Source organism: Lissotriton vulgaris, chromosome 1_1, assembly GCF_964263255.1.
Source record: "Lissotriton vulgaris chromosome 1_1, aLisVul1.2, whole genome shotgun sequence".
Taxonomy (NCBI): Eukaryota; Metazoa; Chordata; class Amphibia; order Caudata; family Salamandridae; genus Lissotriton; species Lissotriton vulgaris.
The window spans coordinates 1,387,014,222-1,387,027,238 of NC_141685.1; the positions used below are offsets into that span (position 1 = coordinate 1,387,014,222).

The 13,017-nt window shown below is 46.8% G+C and overlaps 1 protein-coding gene across 2 annotated transcripts in view; it reads left to right on the forward strand.

Annotated features, from left to right (window-relative positions):
• Positions 1-13,017, forward strand: part of CADPS2 (calcium dependent secretion activator 2) — a 2,357,592-nt gene that overhangs the window by 1,687,803 nt on the left and 656,772 nt on the right. For both annotated transcript variants that reach the window (XM_086966845.1, XM_086966848.1), the window contains exon 16: positions 11,924-12,047. In XM_086966845.1, coding sequence (XP_086822971.1) covers positions 11,924-12,047 — 124 coding nt within the window. The remainder of the gene's footprint in view (positions 1-11,923; positions 12,048-13,017) is intronic.

Sequence of the window (13,017 nt, forward strand, 5' to 3'; positions counted from 1 at the left end):
ATACATAGAGTGAGGCCGATCGAGTGAGGCCGATAGAGTGATGGCGATAGATAGAGTGAGGGCGATAGATAGATAGACAGATAGATGGTTGTGTGTGGGGGGTTGTGTGTGTGTGTGGGGGGTTGTATGTCTGGGTGGTTGTGTGTGTGGGGGGGTTGTGTGTGGGGGTTGTATGTGAGGGGGTGGGGGTGGTGTTTGTGTGTGTGGAGGGTGTGTGTGTGGGGGGGGGTTTGTGTCTGTGCGGGTGTGTTTGGGGTGGTTGTGTGTGTGGGTGGTTGTGTGTGTATAGGGTTGTGTGTGTGTGTGGGGGTGTGTGCGTAGGGTTGTGTGCGGGGGGTTGTGTGCTGGGGTTGTCTGTGGGGGGTTGTGTGTGGAAGGGGGTGTGTTTGGGGTTGTGGGTGTGTGTGGTGAGGTTGTGTGTGGTGGTGGTTGTGTGTGAGCACGAGAGTGAAACACGGGCTATTTAGATCAGAGGCACCTCATGTAAATACATTTCTAGGCTAAGAAGAAAAAAGAAGCGAGACCAAAGGTAAGTATAGATGGAAAAAACCTGTAGATTCAAGGGTTGAATTCTCGAAAACAGAAAGCATACCTGTTAAGTTTTTCTGGCGAATATGCATCCAGGGGTCTATCCGTGTCAAGAGAGGTCCATAGAATGCCAACAAAAACCCGGGAATAAATAAGGAGCTGAATAGAGAACACCTCTAGGGGTCTCTGACTCGTGAGCGTATAAAGCTCTTCCTTCCTATTATACCTGGAACAGGTCCGATGCCATATTGGGTGTATAGAAGATGTAAATACTAGCAGAATAACGCTCACTAAAAATACGAGCCTTGCACAATTGATCCTATTGGGTAGCAGATGAGGGTGACATATACTATAAAGACTTAAAGACATATGTATTCACAAGCGGTATGGGCTGGAATGGCTGTTCAGAGGTAACTAAATACAAAAGACGGACAGCTAAAAGAAGAGTACAAATCTTGCGAGCTCCCAGTTCTCCTTTAAAGATAAGCGCGAATAAAACCTGGAAGAGGCTGAGTGACTAAAAAATAAAATGGAAAAAGAAGCACAAGCTGGAGATGGTTCACAAGTAACAATTATGACTCAGAGGAAATCGTAACTTTAGATAGAAACCTGCTTCGGAGATACGAGACATGAGAGGTACTGTAAAGAGAGGAAGCACCCCAATACAGAACATTATACAGTTGCGATCAGGATAATTCCTACCTGATGCGCCTCGCTGAAATGCTGTCAAGTATGCCATTAAATTACAAAGAAAACAAGCTCTCGGCATTGCTGGGGCGGGGGAGCGCATTCCGTGGAAGTTTGATGGGGGGCAGGGGAGCGGCTTGGGATCGGCTTTCTTTGAAGTCTGATGCCGAGGCTCAGACAAATGGTGTATGGTGTGCGATGTGGCTGGGGATATGCACGCGCCTGGCTCACATGCACTGTACCTACTCTGCAGTGGGTAGACTTTTGAAAGCTTCTTACTATAAAATCTCGCCGAACAATGCTTGCGCATTGGTTCAGCGAGACCTAAAAACCATAGCAATATTAAATTGTATAGCCATTAGAAAGATTAAAACGAAATTACACCACATGTATAGAAATCCTTAAATGAATCTAGATGCACAGAATGGAAGCAATATAACACATTCTTGTCTGAGAATATTTTTATTTTGTCATCAACGGTCATTTAGGGGTATGCACACATATTCAAATCAGTCTAATAAAATGCATAAAGTCTACGATTATCGAAAAAAGAAAGTTAAATCAATATTTCAGATTTGAAAAATAAGGAATCGGCACCCATCCAATAAGTGTTTTTTTCAATAATTTCAAAGGTCCATAATGTATATAAGAGTCTTGTGATAAATGAATCCGTATTTCAGAGAAATTTTCTTTTCCAAAGTTCTTTATTGTAATGATACAAGTCAGGAAAAAATCCAAGAACACATATGGATTCCCTTCTTAGCCGACGTGTTTCGTCTCACACACTGAGACTTCTTCAGGGCTCCAATAACGAGTATTAGTCAACAGTCAGTACATCTTGCTGATGTTTCTTGGAAGCAGCAGATTAGGCTAGTTTCTTGGAAGCAGCAGAATAAGCTAGTTTCTGTTCTTGCCGTACTTGATCTTGTTAAACAGAAAAGGGCATGGTGGCCAGCACGAGTTAGCACATCACAGGTAGGGCAGCATCTCAATGGCTGCCCTACCTGTGATGTGCTAACTCGTGCTGGTGAGTGAGGTAGGGGGGCAATGTACGTGTGTGTATTTCACATCTGGTTAACTATGTATACGTTTAAAACCAACTCCTCAGAATTGACAATGTCAATCACGTGAGACTTCTAACAATATCCAGCTGTTGACACTGTTAACTAAGTACAACTCATCAACCCCCCTCCCCCTGTGAGTTAGCGCCATTGCTTAACTTGAGCAGGTGGTTTCCAGTAGTCAAAACTGTCAACAGCTTTACTTATGAAAGGTTGCTACATGTTGGCGCTGTTTTTCGAGAACAACAACAATTGTTTGTTAATTCAATATGCCTTAAAATCAATAATGCCTGCATCCCAAGCAATTCTTATAGCTTTGGGGGCCTGCAATAGTCTTAATTGTCACACTTGGAACTGTTATTTGTAGAGCTGGCAGGGGCACTGCATAGTGCAAGCTTCATTGGCCTCCTGACAAGGGGCCTGCCAGTTTCACAAATTAAGCACTGATTAACACTGTTCACCATCAAATAGTCATTAAATAATGCATACCTTGATGCTACTGACCACATAGTGCTCCTCAAAGCATGCATACGTTTACAAAGTCAACCTTCAAAAATCCTCAAAGCACACAAGGACATTGCCAGCCATGCCACTTTCATCAAAGCAAGCATGTTCTGACAATGTTCATCAGGCAACAAACCTTAAAAAAACACAACAATTGACAATGTTGACCAGGCAACGCTAAAAGGTACATTAATTGTTGCTAATGTGATGCCCCGTGCAAAGGTATCTAGAGTTGACAATCTCAACCAGGCAGCTCTCCTCAAATATAGACTTCATGTGTTTGCAATTCTCAAAACCTGCATGAGTTGACATACTTGATCACTCACACTCTTCAGAGCTTGCATAGGGACGGTGTAAGCCACACAATAGTACTTAAAAGAGGCATGCGTTGACAGAGTCCGATTTAAACCTCTCCTTTAAGCATCACTGTGAACACAAGTACTGGAAAATGACACCTCCATACCTCCATTTATTCTGATCCAACACACTCCAATGGATCCAAACAAAAGCCTGGATTGCACAAGTATTCTACGACTATTCTTGTGTGCCATTCATCTCTCTTTTATATGGAATGCAATTACGCTTTGACTGAAATCAGCCCATAACGATTTGCAAATGATTGCTTGTTGTATTTTAAAGTTATACTGGGAGAACGCTCTACCGTTCTCCATGTCTAAAGGCAATACAAATCTGTGTGTCACAACACAGTTTAAATTGCATTTTGACCCCTGAGACTGCCCATCCACAATTGGCTAGTTAATATAGTCATAGTTGAACCACAAGTGACAAACGCCTGCAGGTGTGAGGGTGGAATATGTGGCCAAGCTAACCAGATCCAACAGGCATCTAGAAGTCGTGAGAACTAGACAAAACGTTGAATGTCCTCCAGTGCTTTCATGTTCCCCTCTAATCTGGTGCCGCAGTAGTGAACTGTATCATGTGACAGCGTCCAGAGGTATTTATTCTGCTGTAATGTAAACAGCTGCCCATAAACTAAGGGACTCAAGGCTGATAATCCACAACATAAGAACAGGGCTCCTTTGGGTTGACATTTAAGGAAATCAAGTTTTAAGGAGATATATTCATATACCAGGAGATCTGGTTTGTGAGTGGCCCTGTAGAAGGCTTTAGGGATCGTGTACTTCAAAGAATTCCTGGAATATCGATTATTTAGAATATTAGTTAATTCAAACAGTGACATTACTTCAACATCTATTGTGTCAAAGAGAGAATTGGGATATTGTGTGCCAAACGAAATGAGTTAAAAATATTATTACATAAATTATCGATCCATCACCTACACAGTAATTCTTCAGTATGAAATGAGTAGATAACGAACCAAAAGGGAGCTTCACAAGAATCGATGGCGCATTGCTCAAGTGACTGTGATTTGTAACACGTAAGTGCACATATAAGGAAGAAGGTCAAGTTTTGACGGTCAGAGAAAATATCAGAGTTTGCGCTCTTCTAAATTCACATTGATTACTTATAGAAGTACAAAAAGGAGGGTCTCTGTTGCATTCCCAAACTTGTTAGTGTCTCGGCTTCATTATACAAATAATGGAGGCCAACAACTAGACGGGTCGTTCGTACCAATTGATAGAGCTACCGATCTGCCAAACAGAAGGATCTAAAGGAACCTAAGTTGGCAGAGTGGATTCAAAGATTGCCAAGGGCGAGCTAGCTAGTCCACAACACAGGATGCAGATCCAAATGGTAGTGACACATGAGATCAATTAAAATCAAGTATTTAAAAATGTAAAAGTGGTGAATACATTCACAGTGCAGGAGCAATCCCATCTCCAAACAGAGCTGTTACACATTCTGGTGAATCTACTTCATCTGGATAAATGCATGTTCTGTGTGTATGAAATTGGGTTATTAGTTGATAGGGGTGAAACCCTACTCAAGCAGCAACCACAATTCTTGTCAGGGTGAAATACACATAAACCCGAAATTAAATGAACCTGTGCTCATCGCCATGGTAGTATAAAAGCAGTCAGGTTTAACTTGGAGACAATTTGTAAATTGTCTATGACGCACACAAACAGTAATAAAGTAAAAAGACAACACAAAAAAACCCACACCAGTTTAAACAAACAGTGTAAGATGTAATAAATAATTTGACACCAAAACAACAAACATCTAATCAGTAGAACCAGAGATATGCAATGTTAAGGGTTTATGATAATCAAGCGCTAGGAAGTAAAAAGCTCCAGCCTACGGTTATCTGGTCACATTACGACGGGGCCAAGTCACAGGTTGAGTCAGACCATGATAGAACATGGTCTGGCTACAGGACTGAGTTCAGTCTGGTGAGAAAGTTCTTCTTGGGCCTGGGCTTCAATATGTCAACTCCTTGTATCAAGATGCGTTGGCCAGCAGAGGAGTCCTTGGTTTGCAGGGCAGATTTCACAGCTGGATAAGCTTCACTTATTGGCAAAGTTCACAGGTCCAGATGAGATTTGAAAGTTTGGATCTGAGGGTCCACTATTTATACCTGTGCCCGTTTGGAAGTGGCAGAAGCTTCTGGAGTCCTCCCCCTACAGATGTATCTGAAGTTCCAGCTTTCCTGCCTCCCTGCCCTGGCCCAAGCATGTCAGCAAGCACAAAAGATTATTGTGAAAATCTTTGTGAGGGTGCTGAGTTAGAGTCTTTGTGATGTGCAAGTGTGGTAGGTGACCGCTTTGCCATGCCCGCATCGAATAAGAGATGGCCCATCTTGCCAACACCTATTCCCCCTTTGCCTCGCTATTTGGTAGTAATATACAAAGGGCAGCTTTGCCTAGACATGTGACCCAGAATACAGGCTGCAGGCACCAAGAAAATGCCAACTTTCTAAATGTCATTTTCAGAATTGTGATTTAAAATCCGACTTTACCATTACAAAGGGTTTTTAATGAAAACATTTTTAGAGACCAACTAAACAATTCTACTGGCTTCCAATTCAAAGTTAGCACTAATCAAATGTAATAAGGTAACCCAATGTTATTCTATGGGAGAGGTAAGCATTCCAGTAGTGAAAAACTAGTTTTAAGAGTTTTTCACTACAACATGTAAAACTTAAAAGTGCACATCTCACGTTTTAAATTCACTGCACCCTGCCCTCTGGGTTGTGAGGGGCCTACCCTAGGGCTGAGTTATATGTATTCAAAAGGAAGGTTGAGGCCTGCCAAAAGGATTATTTTGTCTGGTCGAGATAGCAGTTCACAACTGAACAAATGGGCTACAATGTAGGCCTGAGCCATGTTTAAAAGGCTACTTAAGTGGGTGGCACAATTAGTGCTGCAAGCCCAATAATAGCACAGGCCCTAGTTACAGGTAGTACCACTTTACCAGGGACTTACAAGTAAGTTAAACATGCCAATTGGGTGTAAGTTAATATTATCATGTTTTAGGGAGCAAGCACTTTAGCACTGGTTAGTTGTGATAAAGTGTGCAGAGTTCTAAGGCCAGCAAAAATGAAGTTAGCAAAAACAAGTCAACCCACAGAAACGGCTTTTTGCTGACACAGCATTTGTTCTTAGTCAGTACTGAGTACCAAGAAGAGCTTGAATCTCTCTCGAAGCCTGTCCACTATCACTTGGCCTGTATAGCCACAGCTGGACTTTGCAACAAGGACCACAGCTCCTCCACTTATTCCACCTAAGTTGGCAGCAAAACAGTGAAGCACTCAAATAAGAATTAGAGATCAGCAGAGACAATTAATATTTCCCAACAAATCCTAGGGTTAACAAGCAGTTGCTGCACTTGGCTGCAGACCCCTAAAATTGTGTATTTTCTTTTTTCCTGCGTACTTCCCTGCTGAGCATCATGGCATTAATGAGTAAATGCAGGAAGCTATGCAGACTTACTGTTGATGCACAAAACTTTTTCAATTTACCAAACACATTACCTTAAAAATGATGGAATGTTGTATGTTTTAAAAAGAATAGCACCACTTTGACGTATCCTTATGGTGTGTGAAGCTCTTGCTGCCTGAGCAAGTCACTCAACAACACCTACCAACAGTAAAGCTTTATTGTTTGACTTCACTACCCCCCAAAAGGTAACACCTTTGGGGTTCATAAAGGAGAATCTCTTGTTTGAAATTTCAGGGACCGTATGCTAACTGGTCCCAAAGAATCCAGCAGGAAACCACACATGCTATTTATGGTCTTGTCCCCTTCACTGAAGCACATACAGAATGCATGCTTGCTACATAGGCTAATATCTGTATGGTGTGCATTCTTTTTCACCCTTCAATAAAGTGAGGACATCTCTTGCCGGAGTATTGACCTTGCTCGCAGGCAGTTCGCTCCCCACACCGCTGCCCCCTGCTGCACTGCTCGGTTGCTTGACTTTTTGTTTTCCTTTTGTAACTTGCCTTTCTTTTTTTGCCTTGTGCCCTGCTTGGCTGTTTTGTGTTTCCTCTTGTAACTTCCCTTTCCTTTTTCCTTGTGCCCTGCTTGACAGTTTTTTATTAGTAACTTGCCTTTCTTTTATTTCCTTGTGCCCTGCATGATTGTTCTGCCCGTCACCCGTTCTTTCCTTGCTCTTCCCGCAGCTGCGTCCCTGCGGCCCGCCCCCCTGTTCACTCATTTGCCGCCCGCAGGCAGCGCACCGGTGAAAGGAGCGATCTTCTGACCCTGTTCGCAGGCAGGCCGCTCCCCACGCCGCTGCCCCCGATTGCACTGGTATTTCTTCTGCTGCACTGCTCGGTTGCTTGACTGTTTTTTGTCCTTTTGTAACTTGCCTTTCTTTTTTTCCTTTGTGCCCTGCTTTATTGTATTTTTGTTGTAACTTTCCTTTCTTTTATTTCCTTGTGCCCTGCCTGATTGTTCTGCCCTTCACCCGTTCTTTCAACGCTCTTCCCACCGCTGCGTCCCTGCGGGCGCGCCCCCTGGTTCACTCATTTGCTGCCCTCTCCCACCTCCCACCTCCCAGCTGCTCCTCCCTCACTACTCCCCTTATATGCAGGCCGCGCCGTAGTGAAAGGAGTGACCTCTTACCCTGCTCGCAGGCAGGTCACTCTCCATGTCGCTGCCCCCAATTGCACTGGTGTTTCTTCTTCTGCACTGCTCGCTTGCTTGACTGTTTTTTTTCCCTTTTGTAACTTGCCTTTCTTTTTTCCCCTTGTGCCCTGCTTGACTGTTTTTGTTGTTGTAACTTGCTTTTCTTTTATTTCCTTGTGCCCTGCCTGATTGTTCTGCCTGTCACCCATTCTTTCCCCGCTCTTCCCGCCACTGCATCCCTGCGGCCCGCCCCCCTGTTCCCTCATTTTCCGCCCTGCTCGCACCTCCCAGCTGCTCCTCCCTCTCTACTCCTCTTATACGCAGGCCGCACAGCAGACGCGCACCAAAGGCGCACCTAAGGCAAGCCCGTCTGTGCCTGTCCGCGCCTGGACCGCACCCAGCGCCAGAACCCCTAGCTCCCGCTACTGGCACGACGCCCGTCTCCGCTATGATGCCAGCACCCTCCGCGCACTCAACCCCGGACAACCACACACCTGCTTCCTGGCCGCCCCGAAGCGCACCCACAGACCTTTTGCATGCCGGAACTGCGGCTTCAGAAGCATCCACCCCGCCAAGCCGCCGACATGGAAGGAACCCAACTACCTCAGATGCATCCTCCTCAACACCCGCTCCGCCCGCAAACACGCTGTTGAACTCTGGGACCTACTCGACTCAACCAGACGTCACCTTCCTGACGGAGACCTGGCTGAACCCCGCCTCTGCACCCGACATCGCCATAGCCGTCCCGGAAGGCTACAAGAACACACGCAGGGACCGCACCAACGGAGCAGGAGGAGGAATCGCCATCATCCACAGGAACACTCTCAGAGTCTCGACCAACACCAACGAGACCCTCAGCCCTGCAGAACTCCGGCACTTCCAGATCCACACCGACCCCAACACCACCCTCAGAGGAACCCTCGTCTACAGACCCCCCGGACCCTGAACACAGTTCAGCGACTCCATCGCCGACCTCGTCAGCACACACGCCCTCGCCTTCATGGACTATATCCTCCCCGGTGACCTGAACTTCCACCTCGAGAACAACGACAACAACTCCACCACCCTGATTGACAACCTAGCCAACCATGGACTCAGACAACTCATCACAGCACCCACCCACTCCACCGGACACACTCTAGACCCCATCTTCTCCCCAAGCCCCCACGTCTCCTTCAACCACACCACCGAACTCCACTGGACCGACCATCGCTGCATCTACTTCACCTTCAAGAAGCCCACCATGCACCACCGCACCCAACAGATGCACCGCCGCTGCTGGTGAAAGGTCACGAAGACCAGCTATCCACCTCCCTCGCCCAGAGCCCACCCACCGACCCCACCGGCCCAGTCACCGCCGCCCGCAGCCTCGGACAGTGGATCGACGACTGCGCCGACTCTATCGCTCCTCTAAAGAAACCCCCCACCAGCAAGAAAGCCACCAGGTTCACTGATGACCTCAAGGCGTCCAAGCGAACTTGCCAAAAACTGGAAAAGAGCTGGCTCCGTGAACAAACACCGGACAGCCACGCAGCCCACTAAAACGCCACCCGCAGACATCATGATCTCATCAGATCTGCCGAAAGGGCCTCCTTTAAAGACCGCTTAGACAATGCTCACAACAGCAAATAGCTCTTGAACATCGTGAAGGAACTCTCCAACCCCAGCTCCAACACCGATGACGTCCCACCTTCGTAAGACATGTGCGACTCGCTGGCCACGTTCTTCCAACGCAAGATCGCAGACATTCACAACAGCTTCAACGCCACGACCACCCTGACAACCACCGAGACCACCGCCCCCACGACCACCATCTGCACCAGCCACCTGCTCACCTGAACTAACATCACCGACGACGACACCATCAAGATCATGAACACCATCCACTCCGGATCTCCGTCAGACCAATGCCCACACCACATCTTCAATAAAGCCAGCACAGCCATCGCACCCCATCTCCAGAAAGTCATAAACATCTCCTTCGAAACCGCAACCTTCCCGGAGAGCTGGAAGCACGCCGAGATCAACGCCTTACTCAAGAAACCCAAGGCAGACCCCAATGACCTCAAGAACTTCTGGGCCCATCTCCCTGCTCCCATTCCCGACGAAGGTCATCGAGAAGACCGTCAACAAACAACTGACCCACTACCTCAAGGAGAAATGCATCCTGGACCTTTCCCAGTCCGGGTTCCGGAGCAACCACAGTACCGAAATTGCCCTCATCGCCGCCACCGATGACATCAGAACCCTGCTAGACAATGGAGAAACAGTGGCCCTCATCCTTCTAGACCTGTCAGCTGCCTTTGACACTGTCTGCCACCACACACTACAAACACGCCTCCATGCCACCAAGATCCAAGAGAAGGCCCTTGACTGAACCGCCTCCTTCCTCTCCGGCAGAACACAGAGCGTCCGCCTACCCCGCTTCCACTCCGAAGCCACCGAGATCACCTGCGGCTTACCCTAGGGCTCATCCCTCTGCCCAACGCTGTTCAACATCTACATGGCACCACTCGCCCACATTGCCCGATTGCACGACCTCAACATCGTCTCCTATGCAGACGACACCCAGCTGATCCTCTCCCTCACCAAAGACCCCCACACTGCCAAAACCAACCTCCACAAAGGAATGAAGGCTGTAGCCGAATGGATGAGGAACAGCCGACTGAAGCTGAACTCGGACAAGACAGAGGTCCTCATCCTCGGATCCACCCCCTTGGCCTGGGATGACTCCTGGTGGCCGACTGCACTGGGAACAGCCCCAAACACCCACCGACCACGCACGCAACCTAGGGATCATCCTCGATTCCACCCTCTCCATGACTAAACAGGTCAACACCGGCTCTTCCTCATGCTTCAACACCCTCCACATGCTCCGCAGGATATACAAGTGCATTCCCACCGAAACGAGAAGAACGGTCACTCAGGCCCTCATCAGCAGCAGACTGGACTACGGAAACACCCTCTACGCAGGAGCCTCAGCCAAACTCCTGAGGCGGCTGCAACGCATCCAGAACGCCTCTGCACACCTGATCCTCGACATCCCTCACCGCAGTCACATCACACCCCACCTGAGAGACCTGCACTGGCTCCCCATCAACAAAAGGATAACCTTCAAGCTCCTCACCCACGCACACAAAGCACTCCACAACACCGGACCATTGTACCTCAACAGACAACTCAGCTTCTACACCCACACATGCCAGCTCCGCTGACCACACCCTCGCCACAGTCCTCCGCATCCCAAGAGCAACCTCAGACGGCAGATCGTTCTCCCACCTCGCCGCCAAGACCTGGAACGCCCTCCCCGCCCACCTTCAGCAGACCCAAGACCTGCTGACCTTCAGAAGACTCCTCAAGACCTGGCTCTTTGAGCAGTAGCTGCTCCCCCTACCCCCAGCACCTTCAGACCCTCACTGGTGTGTAATGCGCTCTACAAATGTCATAATTGATTAATTGATTGATTAAACAACCGTCCACTTTTAGTGTCAAAAGCAGTCATTGCTTTGCTGTCTTGAGAACAGGCAATGAACTGAAACATGCCCCAGGAAAAGTCTGTCTCATTGCGTTGATTCCTGCAATCACTAGCATAGCGAGGCAGGTAACAGAATAGGTGTGATGCTATTCGCAACACAAAAAAGATGATTGACGGAATGCTGAACAATGTCAAACATTCACCCCATCACAGAGTACCTAAATCCATCATTTGTTTTCTCACCACACCATTCCAGTTTGAACCCAGCCATATGTAAATCAGTCTTGACCCTGCTCCCCATGGGAACAGTCCAGCCAGAATGATGCTATTCACCATGCCTTACAGTGCCAAGTAGAAAGTCAACAGGAACATTCTTGTTGTGTTTACCTGTTTACCACTCATTTCATCCCTCTTGCGGTAGCTGTCAGTAATTTAGAATGTAGTAGCTTCCTAAATGTGTGACCTTATGAGATCCATATTGTTAAATACCTCTATTTTGAAAGAGAAACTGTGAGAAATTATAGGTTGACTACGACTTGTACATTTAAGGCATAATTTTCAAGACTATTAGATGCTGTTAGCTGGACGATCTATGTATGTCGATTCGATATCCCTGCACTCTTCTAAGGTAGCTAATGATGACGTTTCATGTCCCTTCTTTATGATATGCACAGGTGCTGATGAAAGACATTGTTACTCCCATAGCCGAAGAAGATGTCAAGAAGGTGCTTGGCCAATGCCTCGAGAAGGCTGCTTTGATTAATTACACGCGCCTGACGGAATATGCCCGGATAGAAGGTGGGTGTGGAGGCAGTGGCTGAGAGTTAAACCTGCTCTCTGTAGACCGCTTAGTTCTCTCTAGCTCGCAAACCTGTGCCAGGACAGGGGAAATGTCTCATTAAAATCCCAGCTGGTGCTCTTGCCGCCTTTTCTTACTTACTGCCTTAATTTGCCGCTTGGGACGGGTTTTGAATGGGAGTTTAAGGATTAGCTTTTCTCGCTCCTTCGTTTCCGACGACAAAAAGGTACTTTATTCCTGCGACTTAGCTAGCTGTGCAAAGGCTGTGGGCTGGTTCAGGTGATCCTATTGTGGAATGTCCTCGACAACAAGAGTTCGCTGGCGAGAAATGACTCTTAGCCGCTCACAAAACATGTTCATTATGCCCCAACACATTTCAAGCTTTCAAGATTCTGGAGTAGTGATCGATGCTAGTGTGTGTATGGCACGTGTGTGTGTGTGTGTGTGTGTGTAGGAAGCTTAATGTTATTGTTGCTTTCCGTTTATGACCACTAATTTAATGCAGTGAAAACATACAATAAATAGAACTGTGCAGGAAGGGTACATTTGGGAACAACCTTACAAAAGTGAATAATCAGACAGATGTTTTATGTGTGTGAATTGCCTGGTGATTAATACAATAGGCTGCATTGTTGAAGCATTTATCTTTTCTGATTGGATGGGCCAGAGAGATGTGCTGATTAAGATATTGGACTAGATGTAGGTAATTTCCATTAACCGATTCCTAAATACTGAATTTTACCGATTCGGTATTTAAGAATCGGTAAATAGAATGTAGGTAAAAAATCGGTAAATGTTACCGATTTGGTAATATTCGTTATTAAGGAATACCTGGAGGCCCATAGGAATGAATGGGAAGCCATTCACTATTACCGATTCAGTAAATACCGAATCGGTAACAGGGGGAGCATATTCAAGGGTGGCAGTGTGTCACATTGACACCCTGTTGCACCCCTGAATCGTGCCTGT